Source organism: Zea mays, chromosome 2, assembly GCF_902167145.1.
Source record: "Zea mays cultivar B73 chromosome 2, Zm-B73-REFERENCE-NAM-5.0, whole genome shotgun sequence".
NCBI lineage: Eukaryota > Viridiplantae > Streptophyta > Magnoliopsida > Poales > Poaceae > Zea > Zea mays.
This window is the reverse complement of record NC_050097.1, coordinates 188,024,436-188,052,239: the sequence shown is the minus strand read 5'-3', so window position 1 is coordinate 188,052,239 and position 27,804 is coordinate 188,024,436. Positions and strand designations below refer to the sequence as shown.

The 27,804-nt window shown below is 47.0% G+C and overlaps 1 protein-coding gene across 1 annotated transcript; it reads left to right on the top strand.

Moving 5' to 3' along the window:
- Positions 1-14,541: 14,541 nt before the first annotated feature.
- Positions 14,542-15,450, top strand: LOC100277305 (uncharacterized). The gene has a single exon (NM_001150908.2). The coding sequence runs from the start codon at positions 14,651-14,653 to the stop codon at positions 15,062-15,064; it is 414 nt and encodes a 137-aa protein (NP_001144380.1). The 5' UTR covers positions 14,542-14,650; the 3' UTR covers positions 15,065-15,450.
- The last annotated feature ends 12,354 nt before the right edge of the window (positions 15,451-27,804 follow it).

The following is a 27,804-nucleotide window of genomic DNA, read 5'->3' as shown; positions in this document are numbered from 1 at the left end:
TACTATCCCGTAGGTAAATTTAGTGTGTTTCTTTTTTGAGAAAACCTACAGAATGTGTGAAAGCACAACAAATGACATATATGCTCATGAGTTGCCTGTCTTTGAGAGCGAGCTCGAGTTCAGTGACCGCATCCAACTCGCAGCGAGCACACAGCTGTGGATGGACGGTACGTACGACCCAGCCAGCAGCCAGCACACTGCACACAACTACACAAGATATATATGCGCCCGGTGGAACTGGAACCTGCAGAGCTTCTCGTGAAGCGTGACGATGTGACAGTTCGTACTAGCTCAGATATAGCAATCAATGGAGAAGCCAAGATTTATGAAACGGGCAGTTTTGGGTAAAGCTGCTGTACACCGCAATGGTCCAAACGAAGAGGATTTGCTTTGCCTATGATTGACCTCTCTGGCTCTTCTCTCTTCAACCACAATCTAAAGGTCTTTGTGAGAACATTGCTTTTTAAAACCACAGTTTATAATAATATAGTTTATCGAATATCACGACACAACTATGATACATTATATCAGTTTAACCCACACATTTGGCGACACAATATTTTAGTGCCTATCTCTTTGCTAAGGGTAATTTATTGGACATTCGGTAACACTTATTTTGCCGAGTGCCACACTCGCACAATATAGCACTCGGCGAAGAGCGTTTTTACCGAGAGCCGAACACTCGGTATAAAACAGACTCTCGACAAAGCACCGGCAGCTGACGTTTGTTAACTTCGCCAAGTACCAGGTTGTGGCTCTCGACGCAGAGTCTGCCGTGGGGGCCCACTGGAGCATTCTTAATTTGCCGAGTGTCAGGCTAGCAGGCCCTCGACAAAGGCTCGTTTTTTGTTGAGTGTCAGCGAGTACACTAGGCAAAACCTCTGGCATCATCACTTGTCGCTGTCACGACGACTTTTCTTTACCGAGTACCAGGTGGCACTCGGTAAAGAGATCATTGCCGATGTACAGTTCACCAAGTTATCTTTGTCGAGTCATGCTCGTCGTAGAGTTTGTTGAGTATTTTCTCGGCTACGACACTCGGCAAAGTAGTTTATTCCAGAAGTGAAAACTGTGGCTGTAGCTTCCCGCGAGAAACTTTAATCCAGACCAAAGTTTTAAAAAAAAAACTTAAAAATGTTGCGGTATCAGTGAAACCATAGTTTAAAATAAAGAGTTTTCTAGATATATAGCCTCCTAGACACCGTACCTTCTAGTCTAAAATACGTACTATGGTTGCTCAAATACCACATTATATATTGTTAATTGGGACGAGAAAAATACTGTGTCTGTAGCTACCTATAATAATGCAGGTCGTCCAAGTTCAAATCATTTTACATGATGATATACAACTGAACACGATTGACATTATATGGCCGAAGTTGAAGGCACAGATATCAGCTACACCGCCTACACGAGTTAACTCCCCTCTCGCTATACTTACTGCATTACTGTGTGCCATGTGAAACCATGCATGGATCTGTGCTTACAGCCTTACAGGCCCGGTGAGGCTTTGTTCATAGTGGTCCTACGCATGCTGGGGCCTGGGAGCACTTATCCTGTTTCCTTATAAGGAGAAAAAACACACACACACACCACTACCGGAATCCGCGCCTTTGCCGAGTGCCGGAGGCTTTGCCGAGTGCTTTTTATCGGGCACTCGGCAAAGCCGACTTTGCCGAGCGCCGCACTCGGCAAAGACCTGCGCTCGGTAAAGAGCTGGTTTACCGAGAGTAGGACACTCGGCACAACCAAGCACCCGACACACACACACACACACACACACACACATATATATATATATATATATATATATATATATATATATATATATATATATATATATATATATATATATATATATATATATATATATATATATATATATAGGGCAGGTATAACGGGAGCCCTGAGCTTCCAATAGTTAAAGGAAGCCCAGGTCGCTCATCCCTGCAACCTGGTTCAACCCAGTGCACTGACTGGACCAGGCTGTCGGTTGCACCATCCGCGCTCACGTCTCTGCGCGCAAAAAAGGAATGCATACATGAGTCAAACACGTCCCCTTGCATGCCCATAAATTTAGGAAAGATATGTGTGACGGTTTCTATTTTTAAATGCTTTGTTTCCTCCATAAATTTAGGATCTCTGCAACAGCCATACAACTAGACTCGTAAGGACCATTTTATGATATATACTGCTACTAAATATGCTATCATGTGTAGATAATTATGCAATTCAGTATACTGCGTAAAAATCTATTACCAGCTGCATGCACACGAATTTATGATGAAAATAATGTGCAATGAAAGGAAATAAATTGCACGCATAGAAACAAAAAAAAATCATATTTAATGTTTTATTTCCTTCATAAATATAGGATCCCTCCAACAGCCATGCAGCTAAACACATTAGATCTAGTTTATGATATATATTGATACAAATTATACTACATGGTGTAGCTATTTATGCAATTCGTTACACTGCGTAAAAATCTGGCATGTTGTTCACTGGTGGACGCATCTCCGGGTTGGAGCGTAATAACCTTAAGTTTTGAGCATAAAATCCTTCAATTATAAGCGTAAATACCGAGCCAATGTGAGAGGTTGATAGCTCTAGTAGGTTGTTATTACGATCCTATTTTTATGGCAGATCCGAAAAACATGACAGCCGCATGCATGCGGTTATACAGATCCAAAAATTATGGCAAAATGCATGCATGAGTCAAACACGTTCCCTTGCATGCGCGTAAATTTAGGAAAGATATGTGTGGCAGTTTCTATTTTAAATGCTTTATTTCCTCCATAAATTTAGTATCGCTCCAACAGCCATGCAGCTAGACTTGTAATGACCATTTTGTGACATATACTCATACTAAATATACCGCACTGTGTAGGTATTTATGCAATTCGTCACACTGCGTAAAAAAATCTGGCATGTTCACTGGTGGACGCTTCCCCGGGTGGAGCGTAAAAACCTTAAGTTTTGAGCATAAAATCACTCAATTATAAGCGTAAATACCGAATCAATGTGAGAGGTTGATAGCTCTAGTAGGTTGTTATTACTATCCTATTTTTATGACAGATCCGAAAATATGGCAGCCGCATGCATGCAGTTTCTATTTTTATACAGATCCAAAAATTATGGCAAAAATCGTGGGAGTTTCCATTGCATGCGCGCAAATTACGAACAACATAAATCAAGGAATTGTGTTTCCAATGTGCATGCAGTAAACTGATATACGAACTCCGTGTTTAAGCATAAAATCATACAGTTTTTGGCGTAAATAATACATGTGGTAGGCATAAAACATAATAATCGAAAAGAAAACTGCGCCGGATCGGAGGATGTCACGCCCGATCATCGCTGCGCGCATCTCGGGCCTTCCGTGACACCGCTCGCTCGAAGATCGCGCCTCATGCATCGCCGTCGCCACTCGCACGTCGACGGGCGTCGTTTGCTCGCCGGCCTTGGAAGTGCCGCCTCCTCGGGACCTCGGGGTCGCCGCCGCTTGCCCGCACAAGGACCCCGCTGTCGCTCGCCCTCTGGATCGGGGAGCCGCCGCCACCGACCTGGGAACCGCCGCCACTACTCTGGATCGAGGAACCTCCACCACCGCGCGTCGAGGCCATGTAGTTGCGGCCACCGGCTGGGGGTCCACCGTCGTGCACGCTCTGGGGCAACCGCCGTTGTCGCACGCGGCGTCGCTAATGAATCAGAGTGGAGCGTAAAAAGCTGAACCCTAGCACTCCGGGTCCTGTTTTATAGACGTCTGGATGTGGTCCGACTCGACCGGATTGCACCGTCCGACCTGGGCTTCCTCTAGTTATTGGAAGCCTAGGGCTCCTAATATATAAACTATATATATATATATATATATATATATATATATATATATATATATATATATATATATATATATATATAACAGTAGAAGTAGAATGAAAAAAAAAGATGGATCGGACAGTGCCTTCCCCGGTTGAACCCTCCCTGGCCACATCCTTCCTCCAATATCTAATATTATATATTCTATATATACTACATAAGGCTCTATTTTCAGTAGCCTTCCTATTTCTTGTAACAACTCTTGTCCTTGGGCGACGGATATGCATCATTGGAGAATGCCTGAGGGGCTGTGGTGGTATAACTCTTTTTCATCACCCAGTAAAACGAATGACTTGGTGCGCCGAGCTTTGGCCTTGTCGAGGGGCAGCTCTCCTCGGAGGAGATATTCCAGGTACGGGGTCTGCCAGTTCAGGTTTGGCGTAACCCCATTCTGCTCTCCCTCGACGCGCAGGGCCTCACCCTCGGTGGCCGAGGGTACCTCGGGCTGGGCCGAGGTCTCCTCGGGTTTGGGCGCGTCGTCAATTTTGACGGATGGTTGATATATGTCCCTGGAGAAGACGTTCAGGGGAACCATCGTCCGTCCCGAGGCTATTTTAGCTAGCTCATCCGCAGTCTCGTTGTACCGTCGAGCCACATGGTTGAGCCCCAGTCCATAGAACTTATCTTCCAAGCGCCGAACTTTGTCACAGTAGGCCTCCATTTTTCGATCGCGGCAGTGAGAGTTCTTCATGACTTGGTCAATAATGAGCTGCGAGTCGCCACGAGCGTCGAGGCGCCGAACCCCTAGCTCGATGGCGATGCGCAACCCATTAACCAAGGCCTCGTATTCAGCCACATTGTTTGATGCCAGAAAACGGAGGCGTATCACGTAGCGCACATATTTCCCGAGGGGTGAGATGAAGAGCAAGCCAGCTCCTGCTCTGGATTTCATAAGCGACCCATCGAAGTACATGGTCCAAAGTTCGGCCTGGATTGGAGCTGTCGGCAATTGGGTGTCGACCTATTCAGCCAGGAAGTCTGTCAAGACTTGGGACTTTATGGCCTTCCGAGGAGCGAATGAAAGTGTTTCCCCCATGAGTTCCACTGCCCATTTTGCTATCCTACCCGAGGCCTCTCGGCACTGGATGATCTCTCCTAGGGGGAAGGATGACACCACAATCACCGGGTGAGACTCGAAGTAGTGTCACAACTTTCGTCGTGTCAGAATCACCGCGTACAGTAGCTTCTGGATTTGCGGGTAGCGGATTTTGGTCTCGGATAGCACCTCGCTGATGAAGTAGACCGGGCTTTGGATGAGCAGTGCATGCCCCTCTTCTCGTCTCTTGACTACGACCACGGCGCTGACCACCTAAGTGGTTGCGGCTACGTAAATCAAGAGGGCTTCTCCCGCAGTGGGGGGCACCAAGATGGGCGCATTAGTAAGGAGTGCTTTAAGGTTCCCGAGGGCTTCTTCAGCCTTGGGAGTCCAAGTGAAGCGCTCGGCCTTCCTTAAGAGGCGGTACAAGGGCAATTCTTTCTCGCCAAGGCGCGAGATGAAGCGGCTTAGAGCCGCAAGGCATCCCATGACCCTTTGTACTCCTTTTAAATCTTTGATGGGTCCCATGTTGGTGATGGCCGCGATTTTCTTCGGGTTGGCCTCAATGCCTTGTTTGGAGACGATGAACCCTAGGAGCATGCCTCGAGGGACTCCGAAGACACACTTCTCGAGATTGAGTTTTACGCCCTTCGCTCTTAGACACCTGAATGTTATCTCAAGGTCAGAGAGGAGGTCGAAGGCTTTCCTTGTTTTGACAATGATGTCATCGACGTAAGCCTCGACCGTTCTGCCGATGTGCTCTCCGAACATGTGGTTCATGCACCTTTGGTATGTTGCACCTGCATTCCTCAAGCCAAATGGCATATTAGTATAACAATACATGCAAAAGGTGTGATAAAAGAAGTCGCGAGCTGGTCGGATTCTTTCATCTTGATTTAGTGATAGCCTGAATAGGCATCGAGGAAAGACAGGGTTTCTCACCCAGCAGTGGAGTCCACAATTTGATCGATGCGAGGCAGAGGGTAGGGAACCTTTGGACATGCTTTATTTAACCCAGTGTAGTCTATGCACATCCTCCATTTCCCACCTTTTTTCTTTACAAGCACAGGGTTAGTTAACCATTTTGGATGGAATACCTCTTTGATGAACCCTGCAGCCATTAGCTTGTGGACCTCCTCGCCTATGGCCCTGCGCTTTTCTTCATCAAAACGGCGTAGGGGCTGCTTCACGGGTCGGGCACCGGCTCGGATGTCCAGTGAGTGCTCGGCGACATCCCTCGGTATGTCGGGCATGTCCGAGGGACTCCACGCAAAAATTTCGGCGTTTGCACGGAGAAAGTCGACGAGAACTGCATCCTATTTGGGGTCGAGCTCGGAGTCGATCCTGACTTTCTTGTCAGCGTTGTTGCTGGGGTCGAGAGGGACAGACTTAACCGCCTTGGCTGGTTCGAAGTTGTCGGCGTGGCGCTTCGCATTGGGCACCTCTTTGGAGAGGCGATCCAGGTCGGCGATGAGGGCTTCGAACTCAACGATGGCCTCGGCGTACTCCACACATTCCACGTCACACTCGTAAGCGTGTCGGTATGTGGATCCGACGGTGATGGTTCCCTTGGGGCCTGGCATCTTGAGCTTGAGGTACGTGTAGTTGGGGACGGCCATGAACTTGGCGTAGCACGGTCTTCCCAACACCGCGTGATAGGTCCCTCGGAACCCAACTACCTCGAAAGTGAGGGTTTCCTTTCGGAAGTTGGAGGGAGTTCCGAAGCAGACGGGCAAATCAAGTTGCCCAAGGGGCAGGACGCGCTTACCGGGGACAATCCCGTGAAAAGGTGCTGCACCGGCTCGGATCATGGATAGATCGACCCCCAAGAGACCTAGGGTCTCGGCATAGATGATGTTGAGGCTGCTGCCTCCGTCCATGAGGACCTTAGTGAGCCTAGCGTTGACGATGACGGGGTCGACGACAAGCGGGTACCTTCCTGGGCTCGGTACGCATTCGGGGTGGTCGCCTTGGTCGAAGGTAATGGGTTTGTCGGACCAGTCTAGGTAGACTGGCGTTGCTACCTTCACCGAGCAGACCTCCCGGCGCTCTTGCTTGCGGTGCCGAGCCGAGGCATTCGCCATTTGTCCGCCATAGATCATGAAGCAGTTGTGGACCTCTGGTAACTCTTCTTCCTTGTCACCCCCTTCTTGTTGTTGCCTTGGTTCTTGCCACCTTCTATCGGGGGCCCAGCCTTTTTGAAGTAACGTCGGAGCATGTCACACTCTTCAAGGGTGTGCTTGACGGGACCCCTATGATAGGGGCACGACTCCTTGAGCATCTTGTCGAACATGTTGGCCCCTCCGGGAGGCTTCCGAGGATTCCTGTGCTCGGCAGCAGCGACGAGTTCCGCGTCAACAGCGTCGTGTTTTGCTTGCGCCTTCTTCCTGGTCTTCTTCTTCGTGCCACGCTAGACGGACGCCTCGGGGACGTCTTCCTTCTGCCTTCCCTGAGGCTGCTTGTCCTTCCGAAAGATGGCTTCGACCGCCTCCTGACCAGAGGCGAAATTGGTGGCTATGTCCATCAATTCACTCGCCTTGGTGGGAGTCTTGCGTCCCAGTTTGCTCACCAGGTCCCAGCAAGTGGTGCCGGCGAGGAATGCCCCGATGACGTCCGAGTCGGTGATGTTGGGCAACTCGGTGCGCTGCATTGAAAACCGTTGGATGTACTCTCGCAAGGATTCCCCTGGCTGCTGCCGGCAGCTTCGGAGATCCCATGAGTTCCCAGGGCGTACGTACGTACCTTGGAAATTTCCCACGAAGCCCTTGACTAGGTCGTCCCAGCCGAAGATCTGCGCAGGAGGCAGATGCTCCAGCCAGGCCCGGGCAGCGTTGGAGAGGAAAAGGGGGAGGTTGTGGATGATGAAGTTGTCGTCGTCCGTCCCTCCCAACTGGCATGCTAGCCGGTAATCTGCAAGCCACAACTCCGGACTTGTCTCCCCTGAGTACTTGGTGATGGTAGTCGGGGCTCGGAACCGGGCTGGGAACGACGCCCGTCGTATGGCCCGGTTGAAGACTCGTGGACCTGGTGGTTCAGGCGAGGGGCTCCGATCCTCCTCACTGTCGTAGCGTCCCCCGCGCCTAGGGTGGTAGCCTCGGCGCACCTTCTCCTCGAGGCGGGCTCGATGGTCGCGACGGTGTTGCTCGTCGCCGAGGCGATCCCGGGCGGCAGGTGTCCTGTCTCCTGTGTGCTCGGTGTGGATCGAGGCCTCGCACATGCGTCGAGAGGACGCTGCATGATGCTCCGAGGGGCCTCACCACCCTCAGGAGGCAGAGCTCTCGGCTCGTCGGACAGCGGCGTTTTCTAGGAGGTCCTTGAGTTCACCCTAGATACGTCGCCCCTCGGTGGTGGATGGCTCCGGCATTGTTCGAAGTAGCATCGCCGCTGCAGCTAGGTTCTGGCCGGCCCCGCTGAAGGCCGGGGGCAGCCCTGCCCTGGCATCGTCAATGATACGACGTTGGACGTCCCGAGCTCGATGACGCGCTCCTCCGGCGAGTGCTCGGCCTGCCCACTCCTGCTCGATGTTTTGTCGGAGCTGCAAAAGTTGCCCCGTTTCTTCATCGAGCTTGGCCTACATCTCGCGGAGTTGATCGAGCTATGTGCCCTGATCGCCCACAGGGACTCGGACCACAGCTAGCTCCCGCGGGATCTCAATGCGAGACGCAGGCACAGGGGCGTCGTCATTTCCTAGCATGCCGAGGTGGTCGTCTTCGTCGTGATCCCCCTGATCGATGTGAAAACACTCGCGAGTTGGGTCGTAATCCTCGTCGCCGAGGATGTGGCCATCGTCAGAGTAGCCAGAGAGGCAGTAGTCACACGCGGACATGAAGTCTCGCATGGCACTGGGATCACTGAGTCCGGAGAAATCCCAACTGAAGTCGGGGTCGTCTTCTTCCTCGGAACCCGCGGGTCCGGAGTTTGAGATGGTCATTAGTCGGTCCCAAGTTGACCACATATGGTACCCCGGAAGGTCAGGATATGCCCTCGCGAAAGCGCTCACCGAAGCGGGGTCGCTTCGTGGATCGAAGCTGACTCTAAAGGGAACAGGATGGAAAACTGATGGTACCTCCTGGTTGATGGGCGGTGGTGAAGTTGCATCGGGGACGGAGTATGTCGTTATCTCAGGTGCGAGACTAAAGTCCGACAAGCCCCTCGCAAGGGTGCCGGCGTCATCAGTCCGCTTGGGGTTGGCACATTGCTGGGAAGCGACACCCGTCGTTGTCTCAGGTGCGAGGACAACACCCGACATGTCCCCCGCAGGGGTGCCGGTGTCGTCGGCTCGCTCTGGTCTGACAGCCGACGAGGTGTCGCCTCTTGCCTGGCCACGGTTGCTCCGTCTTCTCCTCCTCCAGCGAGGAGGGTGGCGGGGCAAACCCGGATGTTCCTCTTCTGCCACGGGGAGATGCCGTTGTCGAGTTCGCCTCCACCGGGCGAGCCAACGACCGTTGTGTTGTCATGCTGCGAGGGGAGGAGTACCATGTCATAGCTGCCGTCGTGGGACATGAACTCGAGACTCCCGAAGCGGAGCACCGTCCCGGGCTGAAGAGGCTACCGAAGATTGTCCATCTGGAACTCAACAGGAAAGTATTTGTCAACACGCAGCAGGCCACTACCTGGCACGCCAACTGTCGGCGTTTCGGACCCGCAAGGACCCTCAACCGACTAGTGAATTTGTCGCTGCGTGTCCCTGCCCAGATGGGTGATGCAAGATGGAACACAAGAGGGAGGATGAGGCTTATATTATCTTGCACCGGGGTGCTCGTAGTAGGGGTTACAAGCGTCGCGAGAGAGAGAGGGAGAGGGTTCGGCCTTGAGGTGAGTTGTCTGAGTTAGCCTCCTCCGCGTCTCTCCCACTCTGCCTGCCTCCTTTAGGAAGGCCCTAGATATCCCCTTTTATAGATACAAGGAGATGGTCCAGCTGTACAATGGGGGTGTATCTATGTGCTAACGTGGCCGGTGGAGAAGTACTTGAGCCCTGTAGAAGCGCAGCTGGCGTTGCGGCCCAGGGTCCTGCTGACGTTTCTTTGCTTTGGTAGAGAGTTGAGAACAACCGACGTCATGGACGCACGCAGGGAACCATCATTACCTGTTACCGGAGTAATCTAGATGGGACACCGGTCTTGTTCCTTCGTAGCCTGAGGCAGCTAGCTAGGGGTAGGGTAATGATGTATCCCTTGTGGCGAGTCGGTCCGAGGCCGAGGTCGGGCGAGGCGGAGACTTCTTCCTGGGGTCGAGGCTGAGGTCGGGCGAGGTTGTGACTCCTCCCGAGGTCGAGGCTGAGGCCGAGGCCCGAGGTCGGGCGAGGCGGAGACCTTCTCCCGAGGCCGAGGCTGAGGCTGAGGCCTGAGGTCGGGCGAGGCGGAGCTCCCTATTGCGCCCGAGGCTGAACTCGGGGGAGGTCGTGACTTACTGTTGTTAGTTTTACCCTGGTGGTTGGCACAGTAGTCGGAACGGTCGTGACTTACGAGGCCTGTTGTCAGGATAAGGTGTCAGGCGATCCCCGCATTAAATGCGCATGCGATACGGTCGGTTGGTAAGGCGATTAGGCTGAGGTCGTTGTACCACAAAGTTTGCCCGAGCTTAGCCTCGGGCGAGCCGGGGGTGCGCCCGTTGCCTGAGGAGGTCCTCGGGCGAGGCGTGAATCCGTTCGGGACTACTCTTCTTGCCCGAGGCCGGGCTCGGGCGAAACGAGATCGCGTCCCTGAGGCTTCAACTTTGAACCACGCTTATCAGTCTTTACTGTCTGTTTTGAGGATGTTTTCTGGCCATGTTAAGGAGTATTGGAGGTACCCCTAATTACGGTACCCGACACTTAGCTTAGTTGTGATTGTCAGACTTGTGTGATAAACTTGTCCTGAACTTATGTTTGAGAGTTGGTAACACTTATGTTGATGAAACTTGGTATGAACATAGACATGTTTGTGAAAAACTTGTTAGATTTGTGAAATATGTGGTCTCTATTATGTATGTGATGATTATGTGATATCTGTGATGTATATGTGATGATTATGTGATATCTGTGATGTATATGTGATATATCTTTTGTTTGTTTGGATGGAATAGAAAAAACAAATAAAAAAGGGTATACTGGTTAATTTGTCGAGTGTTCGGGTCATATCACTCGGCAAAAAAGGCACACCTGGGCACCGGTAAACATTCTTTGCCGAGTGTTGTTGCCTCGGCGCTCGGCAAAGCAGAAACCTTTGTTGAGTGCCTCCTAGTGTACTCGGCAATGGCACTGACAAATGGACCCGCTGGCGACCTCTTTGCCGAGCGGTTGCGTTGAGTGTCACCTAATACGCTCGGCAAAGGGATACTCTTTGCCGAGTGTCACCTAGTACACTCGGCAAAGGCTCTGTTTCCGTTACCAGCCGCCGTGACGTAACTTTTCTTTGTCGAGTACCTTGTGACTCTCGGTAAAGATTTTGCTGAGTGCCCGATAAAAAGTACTCGGCAAAGAAGCCGTTGCCGATTTACAGTTCGCTGAGCTCTCTTTGCCGAGTGTCTCGATAAAGCCTTCGCCGAGCGGCAAAGCAGCTGATTCCGGTAGTGCATTAAAGAAGATATTCAATAGCATTGTATAGCGCTTCACAATGGACACAACGGAAGAATATATTGAGAAACTTTGATTTTAGTCTTAGGGCTAGTTTGATAATTTTATTTTTTTCAAGAGATTTTAATTTCTCAAAGAAAAATAAACTAATTTCACTTGAAAGCCCTTTTAAGTTTTTTTCTACGTTTTTGCGGCCCGATCTGTTGCTGTAGTGAGGGGCGGTTGATCTGTTGTTGGCCTGTTTGTTGTCTTTGATTCCGATGTTGTAAATATTCGATAAAACAATTTTTTAATCTTTTTACCTAGTACGCAATTCTGCAAAGTTTTTTTGTCGATCTTTTAAAGAAAAATCAAGTGCTACTGTCCAGATCTAGGCACAACTTGCCATGCACCGGCTAGAAGTCGCGCGCAGCTAGCCAGCTAGTACACTGACACCGGTCCCGCCTTGCCATACGTCCAAATGACACCATACGGGCCGACTCCGGACGCGAGATGGCGAGATGCCCGCCGGAGGACACACCCGTTCATGCGCGACGGGCGACGGCGACGGCCGCAAGCACTTGCCTTGTAGTTGCTACCTACCGCGAGCGGCTTACCTTTCTTTTTAAGATAATGGAAAATAGTTTTTTTGCTTCAGCCTTCTTTGGAAAAAGAAGCATCAGTTAAAAAAAAGAAAACACATTCAATGTTAAAATTTAATACGAGTTTATTAAGACAGTACGCGCAAAAAGCATCTGGAATTTATTTAAGTAATTTGCATGCACGAATCTGATCTTTGAAATCATCCAATCGCCGCAATATAATCGAGTCTAGAACCGAAGCCTGTTTGCCTTTACATGCAAAAAATATTTTTGTTTGGCCATTATTATAAAGAAAATCGTTTCTTGTAAGCCAAATTACCTATCAAAAAAAATTTTTTGGTCTCTATGTGTTGCATTTAATGTATTTTAGAATCTGTTTAGTGCCTACAACTAAACAGGGTAGAGACAAAAGTTCAGTCCCTGGACTAAACTAAAGTGGACTAAACATTAGTCTAGGACTAATGGAACCAAACAGGGTCTTAGTCTTGGAACTAACGTTTAGTCAAGTGACTAAACTTTAGTCCCTACACTGTTTGGTTGCAGGGACTAAAAGTATTCAGAACGCATTAAATGACTCATAAGAAGACTAAAACGCCCCTTAACTCTCTTCCGCAATTAGCACAACTAAAATAAATATGGGGCAAAAGTTGAAATTAATATGATTTAGCCCCTTTTAGTCGCCCCTTGAGGGATCAGAGACTAAATAAGTTTAGTCCTGTTTTAGTCTTACCGTTTAGCTATTTAGGAACTAAATGAGACTAAAATAGAGAAACTTATCTTTAGTCCCTAAACAAACGAGGCCTAAATGTTGGGTCGTTTCGAACTTAGTACAAAAGCAACAAATAATCTTAGGGTCTGTTTAGTTTCTTTAGTCCAGGTACTAAATTTTAGTCGAGTGGCTGAAGTTTAGTCTCTACCTTATTTGTTTGTAGGGACTAAAAGTATTCAGAACACATTAAATGACTCATAAGAAGACTAAAATGCCCCTTAATATTCTTCCACCATTAGTGCAACTGAAATAAATAAGGGGCAAAATGTAGAATTAATATGATTTAGTCCCTTTTAGTCACATCTTGAGGGACTAGAGACTAAAATAGTTTAGTCCCACTGTTTAACTATTTAGGGACTAAATAAGACTAAAATGGAGGAACTAATCTTTAGTCCCTTAAACAAAACGGGCATTACTTCCATGCTATTTCTTTTAGTTATATTATATCCTTTGTAAGTAGCATGCATGCCCTTTTCCAAATCTTGATTTTAATAAATTTAGATACTAGTATTTTAGGCTTAGGGGCTTAACCATTTATCTTTCTAGAAACTGATTTGAGAATAATTATGTAACATGAACTTTCCCAAATTAAGAAATTGATCTTTGACCTCCATATATAAGGCCTGCCTAGAAAACGAGAAATCCTAGCTTTTTTTTCTTGCATTGGCTAAGAGTTTGGTTACATAAATACTTATTCCAGAGAACATCTTTCCATAAACCATTCTCACTACATAGTTTGAAAAGCCATTGTAAGAGACATTTGTTTTGCAAATCTGGATTTTGAATGCTCAAACCACCTTGTTTTTTAAGTTACACAAAATATTTCACTTGGTTAGTCTATTTTTCTTAAACTGGCCATTGTTTTCCAAAAAAAAAATGATCTAAAGTATCCAAAATTTTTAAGATGTCCTTAGCTTGCATGGGATCTTATATTCGTTGTTTTGTCAGTTTGTCTGCCACTCTGGGCTGCATGCATCTCTGTAAAACGTAACGATGAGGATTCATGTCTGTTGCTTTGCATTGTACTGTATTAGTATTGACTGAACTGTTTACTTTTGTTCTAGTGTTTGGATCCATCCTTGTTTTTTAAAACTGATTTATTGATTTTGTTTATAAAAATTGGCTTTTAAAGAAATTAGCAGAAGTTGTTTGGATTCCACCTAGTTTCTTAGAAACTGGTTTTAGCTAAGGGAGACTAGCTTCTTGGTTTTTAAGAAACTGAGAAACAAGTTTTTAGAAACTAACTAAAAAACTGACTGTTCGGAGACCTTTCAGCTTTTGAAAACCAGTTCCTAAGGAACTAGGTGGATCCAAACAGAGCCTAAAACTAGTAAACTATATATATGTTGGTTGTCGTTATCTGAAACCGGTTTGATTGTTATTAGAAATTAACTACTGTCCAATAACAATAGTTGGAGTTTCTAATCACTTTATATTTGTTTAATTTGTTGTGAGACTCATGCATGCATATCTGATGAATCATTCTCATTCTCATGAGAGAAAGATATGTAAGTTTCCAAAAGTTTTAGTCTGACAGAACTTGTGCACTCGATCTGGGGTCCGGACCTGATGATTCTTGCGATCCTTATTGCCACATACCTACCAAACGGAAACGTGGGCGAGCCCTATCCACTGGCTGTACTGAGACAACCTCATCTCACGAAACAATGCAACAAAAGTTTGGAGCGCTGTATATAAATTCGCTTATTAGTACCATATGATTGCTGTTGCAAATTACGTTCCCTCTAGTCTCTACTCTAGCCCCCTCTCTCTCTCACACACACACACACCCCTATCACTTGGACTGTGCTAGTATAGGTAGCCGCCGTGTAATGGAGCAGGAGCTCAGCCTTGAGCTCACCCTCTTCCACCCCTCGGTCTCGCCGGAACCGCCGGGCTATTTCGTCTGCACGTACTGCGACCGCAAGTTCTTCACCTCGCAGGCTCTCGGTGGCCACCAGAACGCGCACAAGTACGAGCGCAGCCTGGCCAAGCGCCGGCGGGAGATCGCCACCGCCCTGCGCGCGCACGGGGCGGCCGCCACCGCCACGGGCGTCCAGGACGCCGCCGCTATGGGCTCTCGCGATGTCCCCGCCAGGCCCCAAGGCACGGGTAGCGGTGCCGACAAGAGCGCAACAAGGATGGATAAGCACAAGGCGCCTGCTGATGATGCCGCTCCCGCGCCTGCCGCGTCGAGCAACAGGAAGAGGTCGTCGGAGGAGCTGGACCTCTCCCTCAGGCTTTGATTGGTTCCTCTTCCTCGTCCACCTTTAATTGGCCCATTTGTTTACATAATTCGATCCGTATAAATGAGTGCAAGCATCTGTTTCGAGTGTGTGTGGTATCTCTAGATCCATCACTTCTTCCTCATGTAGTACGTTGTGCAGTTATGTTCTTCCATATGATGATGCCACTTATCGGCAAGAACTGTTGTCGTTCCATGCATCCTGCTACCCAAAGGGCGCGTGTGGTATTTGGTATTCTATTCGGTTGTGCCTTGAGTCCTCTTTGTACGTAATTAGTTTTTAGCACTCAATTAAAATAATAATGGAAAGGGCAGCAAGAGTTTTGCTGCAATGTTTGGGGCTTTTCAAGTGATTCTAAATTGCACTTACGCCATGTCAAACTTTGTTCAGTTTGTGATGTATTATTATACTAGTAGTAATATATACTTCAACTCCTTTACTAGTCTAATTGATATCTCTCGCTTCTCGTGTGCCCCAGATTATTCAGTAATAATATATATCTCGTTTTAAACTAAAATTGTTGTCAGTTTACTAGTACATGTATCTATTGTGCATCATCATTGTCAATTGACAATGGTAAATTTTTCTTGATTCACATTGAATTAATTAATTTGAGTGTTGCATTGTAGATTTGTTAAACCTTTTTAAACCATACGCCATGTTATTTTCTCTACCTCTGTTTTCGTCCAAAATGCAGGTAGTGTGTAAATCATTTTTTTCTTTTTTATGCAAGTGTAAATAGTCTCACTCAAAACCTATATATTATATTTACAAAAGATTGTATACCCAACTTCTTAGAGATTATTAACACATAAAGAGTGTCACAAACACATACCACAACAATTTAGAAGACATTCTGAACAAAGAACATAACTAGAAAAATTAAGTTGAACTTTAGTAACAACAATATGCAAGGGATTTACAAAGTAGGTAGTTCTATATACTCGTCCATGTAGCTTATAAAATATATGTGTGTGTTTGTATATATACACTTTCTTTGTCAAAAAAAAACTTCACATTGAAAAATTCGAGAAAAAACTTAAAATTTAAAGAATATGTCCACATGAATCCAGAGCACGAATTAAACACAAGGATGAAAACTAATCAGCATATCTACGTGTGGTTCCTTAAGTATGCAAGTGTAGCACATGCTGCTGTTATTGTGGAAAGTTACCTAGGTGGCAATTATTTTTAGGAATAACACCTTTAATAAATAGTGGTACCAAAGTGATACTAGTCTATCTGAAAATTTCTAAAATTTAAGTTTCTTGTAATGGAGAAATTATTATTAATTCAAGACAAATATGAAAAAGACCAACTATTATGAAATATTTTTCATATCTATCAATAGACTAAGCCTCTCATACATATATAATTGATTCATATCATACATTATCAAAAGGTTTGATTTGTCAAAATGATTTGAACTCTAGTACTTGTATATAGATTCTTTTTATTGACTCATTTGTGTTGTGAACTATAATTTGTACTACAAAATTAATAGTTGGATCAATTTTGGTATCATTTCAGTCATTTTTTCTTGAATATTTACCTCTTCTTTTTTCATTAACGACTACATAGAGTATATCATCTATTTATAATATTAAGATATAATGTAAAAATATATATTACTCCGAATAGTAGATGAGCAATGATATGAGAGAAAGTGTAAGAACAATGGTATAATCTCGTTTCCACGTAGCAACATGTGTTAGCATGTATATATGATCAAACTAAATTAATTCATAACTATCCCTATTTTATATATTTTTCATTCTGTAGATGTTATCTTACTCATATATAACTTGTACTCTAACAGTGAGAAACATCCGTATATGGATCTGCCAACATTATCTGCCTTAGCCTAGACGTACACATCTGCAACATTGCATATGCATATAGATCTAGAAATAGCTAGTAATAATTGATACAAGAATTTACATCTCAATGATGAACTAGTAGTATAACCACGTAAAATATTCAACAACTTTTATAAAGGAGCGAGAAAAAGTTTAATATTTGATATTGCATACTATATGGTATATATCGAAGTATTTTTGTAATTTTATGTTATATGGATTCAATACTTAATTAGGTCATACTTTATGTGAAAACAAGCAAATAACCCATTTATACAACAACGTGTTTTGAAAATTGAAAAAAAGCTATAGAAATACGGCGTATAATTTTTTACTATTGTTTAAATAATACTTTCCCCTAGAATTTAAATATATGATAAAAATGGAAACAAATGTGGAGATCAAATGATCTAATGTTAAATTTAAAAAACTAAAAAAACTTTTTTTTGGCAAATCTCACTATATGAACTTATGAGATTGATATAGAACAACTACAACTAAGGAACTCATGACAAAAATGGATTTTGTTTATTTGTTAATGTTGTTTATATATCGAATAAGAGAGAAAGAGGAGTACACAGATGAGATAATGGCTAAGAGTCCCCTTCCACCACTACCTGACTCTTTGCTGAGTGTTCGACGCTTTGTTAGTGCATTTTGTCGAGCACACGTGGGAACCTGTAAAGCTTCGTTGTCATGTGTTGTGGCCGCAACACTCGGCAAATAAGCAACGTTTGCCGAGTGCCACCAAATGCATTCGGCAAAGGAACTAACAATGAGGCTCACTGGTGCTCCTGTTGTCGAGAGTTAGGCCAGCTAACATTCGGCAAAGACGGAGCCTTTGCCGAGTGCCTCCTAATACACTAGGCAAAGGAACTGGCAAAGGGCCCATGAGATGCCGAGGGCCGGTACATAAGGCACTCGGCAAACAGGGAGCCTTTGCCGAGTGTCACGGTGGCACTCAGCAAAGTCTCCGTCACCGTCACCTGGCGTCGTGACGGTGACTTTTCTTGCCGAGAACCAAGTGGCACTTGACAAAGTCTTTGCCGAGTGTTCGACAAAAAGTACTCGGCAAATAAGCTGTTGTCAATGTACAGTTCACCAAGACCTCTTTGTCGAGTGTCACACTCAGCAAAGACTTTGCCGAGTGTTTTCTAGGCACTCGGCAAATCAGCTGTGTCCGGTAGTGTACCTTACCCTTGACATTTATACGGAGATAAAGATTTCATTCTTTTTATTTAGTGGGACTCATAATTTCAAATAAATTCATAAAAATTACATCCGGATCCTAAAAACTCTTGAACTAGCCCCTTGGGCCTACTAATTAGGTCTTGTTCGGTTAGCTCTCAATCCATGTGGATTGAGTGTGATTGGATGAGTTTGAATTCCAAACAAGTCAAACTTTTTCTTAATTTTTTTCAATCCCATCCAATCCATGTGTATTGGGAATAATCGGATAAGGCCTAAAGGGGTTTCTAACATATGCTGCATCTCTAACAGTTAATATAATTAGTTAGACATATATAAATCTTGTTAGCTAGCTCATACATTGTAACCGGTAAATCTTGTGGAAAAGAGGATGGTGTCCAAGGTTAAAGAATTAATGGAGCAACTTCAGCAAGTGGAGACACGCAGTTAGCACATCATCACAAGCTTTTTTGAGCTCCATATGTATATATGCTAGAGAAGTATGTTTCAGAATTCAGAGAGTGGAATTTGTATACAGAACTAGCTAGTACCGGCCCCGAGGGTGGGGGCAAAAGACGCCCGCATCATATCGGCCCCCAAATCAATAGGGCTTTACTATATAGTTCAATAGTACAGTACTACCAAGTATTGACTCAGCCGCATTTAAATATGTTAGAATAAACTTTTTAATATAATACCGTAATAACTTTTTATTTAATTACTGTTTAATATGAATCTTTTTAGATATATATTAAATGTTTATATTAGTAATATATGTTTAAAATAAATAATCAGAAGAGCCTCTATTTTAAATCTTGTCTCACGATCCTAAAATCTTAAGACCACCACTAAACAGAACTGTGCTTCCAATAGTTAGAGAAAGCCCTTGCCGACCACCCTGTGACCTAGTTGGACCGTGTCGGCGCGTCCACACACACCCTACGCCAGGCTGCGGGTACGGCCCCCGCCATGCACCAGGTCAAAACTGCCCCACGTGTAAGTTAAACTCCTAGTCCAACATCTAACCCCACGCGTGGGACATACTCCATAAATTGTGATTATATTTTTTTTGCGTAATACGTAAATAGTTCATAGAAATAGCGTAAATAGTTCATAGAGATAGCATAAACCCTCGCCCAGCCACTGGACCATGTCCACACGTGCATACACATGCATCCAGATCCTATTTTTATGTTAGATCCGATAATTATACTAAATTGTGGGAGTTTACATTGCATGCACGCAAATTTTGGATGCCATTTTTGTTTCCACTACATGCGCGCAAAAATTGGATGGCTCCATAAATATAGGATCGCTACAATAGTCTTGCAGCTAGGATCGTTAGAACTAGTTTATGATATCTATTGATACTAATTATGCTACACGGTGTAGGTATATATGCAATTGGGTACATTGCGTAAAATCTGTTTCCAGTTGCATGCACACAAATTTAGGATTGAAAGAATGTGCGATGAAAGGAAATGAATTGGCATGCATAAAAACAAAAGATCTTATTTAAATGCTTTATTTCTTGCATAAATATAGGATTACTGCACCAGTCATGCAGTTAGGCTCGTTAGAACCAGTTTATGATATATATTGATAATAATTATACTACACAATATAGGTATTTATGCAATGCGGTACACTGCGTAAAAATCTGGCACACGGTTCACTGGTGGACACATCTCCATGTTCGAGCATAAAAACCTTCAGTTTTGAGCGTAAAATATTGATCCAACCTGAAAGTTGTTGCAAACCTCTTGATGTTGGTATAAATATGTATACAAAGTGACATAAAAATATGTACGCGATTGTAAGTTGTCCCTCCACTAGAAACATGCATTCAGGCGCGTCCCCAACCAGACGCATGCATGTGGTTTTATTTTTTGGTAGAACTGAACAATATGGCAAGCACTAGACACATGCATGAAGTTCCTATTTTTATACAGATCCAAAAATTATGGCAGATCGTGGAAGTTTCCACTTCATGCGCACAAATTTTGAAGGACATTTTCATTCCCATAGCATACACGCAAAAGTTGGATGGTTGATATCGCATAAAGCATAAATCATTACAAAAAGTTACATAAATACCTACACCGTACATCATAATTAACAAAAACAAATCTTACTATGGGTTCAACCAACAACCGCACTCATAAACAAAGGATTGGAGGAGGTTCTCGCTGGAAGCCGATGCTGAGGCCACCGGATCAGAGGAGTTGGTCATCGAATGATGCCGGAGCCACCCACGCCTTACGTGGCCGCCATCGTCGGAGACGAACGCGCCTCACGCAACCACCGGAGCCACCAGGGTCTCCCATGGTCGCTACAGCCACTATCGAAGCCTATTGTGCCTCGTGCAATCGTCGTCGCCATCGGGCCTGGGGTGCGCCGTCGTCGCTTGTCCGCTTCAGGAGCACCATAACCGCTTGCCTGCCCTCCTCGGGAGCGTTGTCGTCGCCTGATCCTGCGGGAGCGCCGCCGTCGCTTGCCCGCCTGCCTCGAAAGCGCTGTCATCGGTCGCCCGCCTCGGGGCACCACAGCCGCTCACCCCGAAATCGCCGCCACTCGCACGCTCGATGAATCGCCGCCGCTAAAACCTAATCCCTGGCAGCCTATGGGTGTTTTTATAGTCGCCCAAACCTGGTTTGGCTGAAACAGGTAGCACCGTTGGATCAAGGCTTACTCTAGTTATTTGAAGCCCGAGGCTTAAAATATATATATATATATATATATATAGTACCATTGTTCCCAACCTCCAGATCGAGCCAGAAAACGCCACATGTACTATCCGGTAGGTAAAGTGTGTTTCTGTTTTTAGAAAACCTACAGAATGTGTGAAAGCTCAACAAATGACATATATGCTTCTCAAAGACATGAGGTTGTGTCACACCCGGTTTTGGAAGGTAAACCGAATGCGAACCATGTACGTGCCAGGATCAGAACTCAGGTACACAGTGATTACATAGTTGGACATCATCACACAATGCTTGAATTAAATAACGGAAAGATACTTAGTTACATCAAGATGTCTGAGACATCCACAAAGTCTATTACATAAACATAGTGTTTAACAATAACATCAAAGTGTGGAGTAACGAAACATAGAATGTAAGCCTACACATGCAGCTAATTGGGGGTTTGCCACTACGATAAACTAGAACTCATCGTATTCCTGGAACTCCTCGAAGTCATCCATGTTGCCAGCTTCACCTCCTGAGCACTGAGAACAGTGGGGATAACCTGGGGTGGGGTGGTTTGTAAAGCAAGGGTGAGTACACTTCAACGTACTCAGCAAATGTCCCGTTTGGCTAAAGTGGACTGGCTGTATGTGGAGTTTAAAGTTAAGTAGTTGCTTTTAGTTGGTCAAGTTTTATTACTATAAGTAGAGCCAAGTTTTAGTAATAACCCAGTTATTACCCAGTGGCACTCCCTCCAAGAGGAAATATCAGAGATTAGGATTATAATTACCATTGTTAATCACATCATAAAAGTAACCATTGTTCTTCTAATCAAAGAGGATCCCAAGGCTACACATAACCGCGAGCATGGTTGATATACCAGTTTCTAACACCCTGTAGAGGCTGCACACTTTACCCACAAGTCGTGATTCCCATTCTGCCCGGGGTTCTAGCCTCCCCATTGATCACTACCAAGGTGACCTAGCAGGGTCTCACTACGTAGCCTTTACAAAGATTTCCTAGAGGACATAGCCGCCCGTTAGGTTTCTCCAGTTTGATAAACACAGTACATCTCCCCAAAGAAGGGTGACTGACAAAACAAAATCAAAGAACCTCTACAACCAGCCTCGGTAGAGCAAGTACTGTGCCCGGACCCCATTGACGGCCCTACGGTGAAGCCAACTACTCCTCTGGTTCCTCTAATTAATCAGCTAAGGGTGTCCCATTCCACCCTCATGGTTGCACTGTTATCCCGGGTTGTCACTCCCCAAACAGGTCCTTATGGAGAGGCACTCAGAAAAGAGCCTGAGCCCCCTAAAGTAACCACAAGGACCCCATCGGGATAACATCATCGTATCGTAAAAGATCACACCATGTTCATTGATTAAGTTTAAGCAATAGCATAAGCTAACCATGATTAACCCAAAAAGGTAAACAAGGGTAAGGGAAATACAAACTAGTCAATCATTAGGTTTCAATAATGTAATGCGGGATATTGAATTATAAAGTATAGTAGGACATAGTAGGTCTGAGGACACTTGCCTTCACCAGGTTGTTGCTCAGGGAGATCTCCAACAACACACTCAGGAACCTCGGACTGCTTGTTGTCTAAGTAAAGCGAGCATACATTCAATACATTTGGAAACATATAAATGAACAGCACATCAAACATTTACAATCATTGACACATAACTCAAAAAGGTATAGTATTAAGTGTAGGGGAACGATATCAAGTTACAAAGAAAATGGAGTAATCCTAATTGGGGAATTGATTACTCTCTAAATGTTTGGGACATAGCTCAAAAAGGTTAAGTAGTGATTAAAACAAAGGAAAGCTAGAATTATAATATAAACTACTCTCATTTAGGAATTTGAGTACATTTTAGGTATTATCCATAATTACATTCCTAATTCTGTTTATGTTATTAAGGCCTAAAGGTTAAGTCCAAAAATAAATCCAAGTGATGCATAACACTAATCTCACAAGATTGAATGTACTTTATTCCTAGGGTTCTTCTTTTATTTATTTCATTAAATAAATAAATATATACTTTAATTCTATATTCCAAGTGTAAAAAATTAAAGTATGCAGATTACAGATGACTATATTTTATTTGAACAGAGAATAATCTTGTGAACATTTTGCAATTTGAACCACTAAATTTGGAGTTCCTATGAAAAAGATATGAAATAAACAAGTTTTGAAGTTTGAAATATGAAATTAAGGCTAAATCTGTAATTAAATAAAAGTTTAGGGGCTATTCTAAAGAAACCAGGGACCTATGCGCTAAAACAGGGGACGGCGGGTTGATTTCCTAAAACCAGGGGGTTCTTAAGCAAAACGACCACGCGAAGGGGTACGAGGTAATCTCAGCGATCGGATCAGAAACCGATGACCCAGATTAGATCGCGCGGGCGCGCGAACGCGACTGACAAGAGGGGCCAGGGCGTCAGCGAGCTAGGGCTGGCTGACCAGCAGGGCCCAGGGGCAGAGATGTAGGTGAGGGGAGAGAGGAGAGACAGTTGGATCTGGATTGGACGGCTACGATTAGATCCGCTCGGGTTAGCTCTACACTGTCCGATCTCGGGCGAACTGCTGAGATCTAACGGCAGGGGGCGGACATGGGCGCGGTGGTGCCGCTCGGTCCCGCGGCGGGAACTCGCCGGAGACGAGCAGACCGGCCACGGCGGGGCACCAGAGGCTTGGGGTTGGCCTAGGCACGCACAGGGGATCTGGTGGACTCAGCCGAGGGCACCACGCCAGCGCGGGAGCACCAGAGGGCGCTGCACACGGTGAGGCGGGCTAACGGCGGCGCGGGGCAACTCCGCCGAGCAATTGCGTGTTAACCAGTGCAGTACACAGGGAAATAGGGGCACGAGGAGGTTGCTCACCTTGAGGGGAAGCGCTGGAGGCACGGGGCAACGGCGGAGGCACATGGACGTGACGGGGCGACGGTGGCGGAGCTCTGGCTGTGCAAGAACCACTCCGGTGAGCGCAGACCGGATAGACCAGAGAGGGGGAGGGCACACCGAAGGGTGTCCTGAGTAGCTGACGGCAAGGCGAAGCTTACCGTGGCACTGGACCGGGCACGGGCGCAACGGCGGCCACGGAACAGGCGGTGGACGCCGGCGGGCGATGGCGGAGGTTCTCGGTTCGCGTGGGCAGAGCGAGAGAGAGGGCGAGAGAGCTGGGCAGAGGGCGCAAATGGAAGAGGGGAGGTGGGCGAGCAGGGAGCGGGGTTCAAAAGGTGCGCGGGGGCTCGGTCGTGGCCGGAGAACGCGCGGTCGTGGGCGCGTCCACGGCGGGGAGATCGTAGGCGGAAAGTTGAGGACGACTGACAGGTGGGGACGGCGGGACAGAGAGAGGGAGAGAGCGGGCGCGTCCGAGAACAATGGTGCCGACAGGGTTGGCCCATGGGATAGAGAGAGGGAGAGGGAGAGGGGGGCGCTCAGGGTTGCGCCGACAGGCGGGACCCGCCTGTCAGGCAGAGGTGACGCACGGGCGCAGGCGCGCGCGCGGACTGGGCTAAGTGGGCCGAATTCGGTTTTCTATTTTTCAGGGAATTTCTAATTGCTTTTCTATTTATTTTCTCTAAAGTTTTCAATTCAAATCAAGTTTCAAATTCAAACTAAATCAAATATGTGCAACAATTCAAAGAATATTTAGGCTCAATATGATGCAACATTCCATGACTCATATGTTTTGGGTAAAATAAAATAAATAATCTTTCATTAATACAACTAACTCTAATTAAAAGAGAGAAAACTAGAGAGAGGAAAAGTGAGATAGAGAAGAGTAACACCTGAATTTGGATGATCATAAGAAAAAAATTTATACCTCAAATTTAGGGTGTTAAAGGTTTACTGTGTCTTCGAGAGCGAGCTCGAGTTTAGTGACCGCGTCCAACTCGCAGCGCGAGCACACAGCTGTGATGGACGGTACCCAGTCAGCAGCCAGCACACAACTACACAAGATATATGCGCCCGGTGGAACTGGAACCTGCAGAGCTTCTCGTGAAGCGTGACGCTGTGACAGTTCGTACTAGCTCAGATATAGCAATCAATGGAGAAGCCAAGGATTTATGAAACGGACAGTTTTGGGTAAAGCCGCTGTACACCGCAATGGTCCAAACGAAGAGGATTTGCTCTGCCCATGATTGATCTCTCTGGCTCTTCTCTCTTCTACCACAATCTAAATAAGGTCCTGTCTGAGAACATTGCTTTTTAAAACCACAATTTATAATACCATAGTTTATCGAATATTACGACACAACTATGATATATATTATATCAGTTTAACCCAACACGTTTGGTGACACAATATTTTAGTTGCAGTGTGAGAAGAGAGAAGAAAGATCAATCACTACCGAAATCTAGCTCTTTGTCGAATGCCTATCTCTTTGCTGAAGGAAATTTATCGGGCATTCGGCAACACCGAGTGCCACACTCGCACAATATAGCACTCATCAGCGAAGAGCGTTTTTACCGAGAACTGAACACTCGGCATAAAACGGCTCTCGGCAAAGACCTCTTTGTCGAACGCCTAGCTCTCGGCAAAGCACTGACAACTGACGTTTGTTAACTTCGCCGAGTATCAGGTTGGGGCTCTCGACGCAGAGTCTACCGTGGGGGCTCACTGGAGCATTCTTTGCCGAATGTCAAACCAGCAGTTTGTCGAGTGTCACGAATACACTCGGCAAAACCTCCGTCATCGTCACGACGACTTTTCTTTACCGAGTAACATGTGACACTCGACAAAGAGATCGTTACCGATGTACAGTTCACCGAGTTCTCTTTGCCGAGAGTCACACTCGCTATAGAGTTTTTCAAGTGTTTTCTAGGCTGCGACACTCGACAAAGTAGTTTGTTCCAGAAGTGAAAATTGTGGTCGTCGCTTCCCGCATGGCAGCGAGAAACTTTCATCTAGACCAAAGTTTTGAAATACAGAGTTTTCTAGATAGCCTCCTATAGACACCGTACGTTTTAGTTTAAAATATGTTGGGGGCCTTCGGCTTACGAAGGTCCTCAAAAACAGGATTTAACAGTATTTCTGGAGCATAATGTGTGAACAGGTTTCTTCAGACTCGAGTCGGAATCACAGTAGGAGAAGCCTAAAACAATACGAAGGTTGATACAGCGCCGAAGATGTGAGCGGGAAAGCTTCGGCGTGCTAGCAGAAAATGAAACCGACTTAAAGATGAAAAGGCTATTTAGACCTCGGTGGATTACTATAGAATTATTACCAAATGTAAAGGGCATGAATGTAATTTTGTAGGGGCTGTGTCCCGTGTCTATAAATAGGTGTCGGGGACCATAATTAGGGGTACCCTCAAGACGCCTAATTCTCAGCTGGTAACCCCCATCAGCATAAAGCTGCAAAGGCCTGATGGGCACGATTAAGTCAGGGATCAGTCCACACGAGTGACTCGATCACGCTTCACCCGAGCCTAGCCTCGGCCGAAGGCAGCCGACCTCGAGAGACTTCCGTCTCGCCCGAGGCCCCCTTTTTATGGCGGACACATCACCGGCTTGCCCAAGGTCTTGGCTTCGCTCAGAAGCAACCTTGACTAAATCACCACACCGACTGACCAACTTGCAGGGGCATTTAACGCAAAGGTGGCCTGACACCTCTATCCTGACACGCGCCCCCGGCAGAGCCGAGGTGACCGCCGTCACTCCACCGCTCCACTGGCCAGTCTGACAGAAGGACAGCGCCGCCTGCGCCACTCCGACTGCAGTGCCACTCGACAGAGTGAGTCTGACAGGCAATCAGGCCTTGCCAAGGGCGCCACGACGAACTCCGCTCCACCCGACCCCAGGGCTCGGACTCGGGCTAAGACCCGGAAGACGGTGAACTCCGCTCCGCCCGACCCCAGGGCTCGGACTCGGGCTAAGACCCGGAAGACGACGAACTCCGCTCCGCCCGACCCCAGGGCTCGGACTCGGGCTAAGACCCGGAAGACGGCGAACTCCGCTCCGCCCGACCCCAGGGCTCGGACTCGGGCTAAGACCCGGAAGACGGCGAACTCCGCTCCGCCCGACCCCAGGGCTCGGACTCGGGCTAAGACCCGGAAGACGGTGAACTCCGCTCCGCCCGACCCCAGGGCTCGGACTCGGGCTAAGACCCGGAAGACGACGAACTCCGCTCCGCCCGACCCTAGGGCTCGGACTCGGGCTAAGACCCGGAAGACGACGAACTCCGCTCCGCCCGACCCCAGGGCTCGGACTCCGCCCAGGCCTCGGCCGAACGACCTCCGCCTCGCCCGACCCCTTGGCTCGGGCTCGGCCATGGCAACTGAAGACAAGACTCAACTTCGGCTTCGGAGGAAACCCCACGTCGCCCTGCCTAGAGCACAGATCGCCACGTCAACAGGAGACGTCATCACCATCCTACCCCGAATCGACTCGGGTCACGGAGAACAAGACCGGCGTCTCGTCCGGCCAGCTCCACCAGAGGGGCAATGATGGCGCTCCACAAGCTCTGACGACGGCGGCCCCCAGCTCTCTTACGGAAGCAGGACAACGTCAGCAGGGACTCGACCGCTCCAACAGCTGTCCCTCCATCAGGCTCCGCCGCACCTCCGATAGCCACGACATCACGCCAGCAGGATGCCCAGATCTCTCCGGCTGCCACATCGGCATGTACCTAGGGCGCTAGCTCTCCCTCCGCTAGACACGTAGCGCTCTGCTACATCCCCATTGTACACCTGGGTCCTCTCCTTACGACTATAAAAGGAAGGACCAGGGCCTTCTCAGAGAAGGTTGGCCGCGCGGGACCGAGGACGGGACAGGCGCTCTCTTGGGGCCGCTCGCTTCCCTCACCCGCGTGGACGCTTGTAACCCCCCTACTGCAAGCGCACCCGACCTGGGCGCGGGACGAACACGAAGGCCACGGGACTTCCACCTCTCTCACGCTCGGCTCCGGCCGCCTCGCCTCTCCCCCCTCCGCGCTCGCCCACGCGCTCGACCCATCTGGGCTGGGGCACGCAGCACACTCACTCGTCGG

What these genes read in the sequence shown, in the direction of transcription:
- LOC100277305 (NM_001150908.2), top strand. Translation starts at nt 14,651, where the DNA reads ATGGAGCAGGAGCTCAGCCTTGAGCTCACCCTCTTCCACCCCTCGGTC.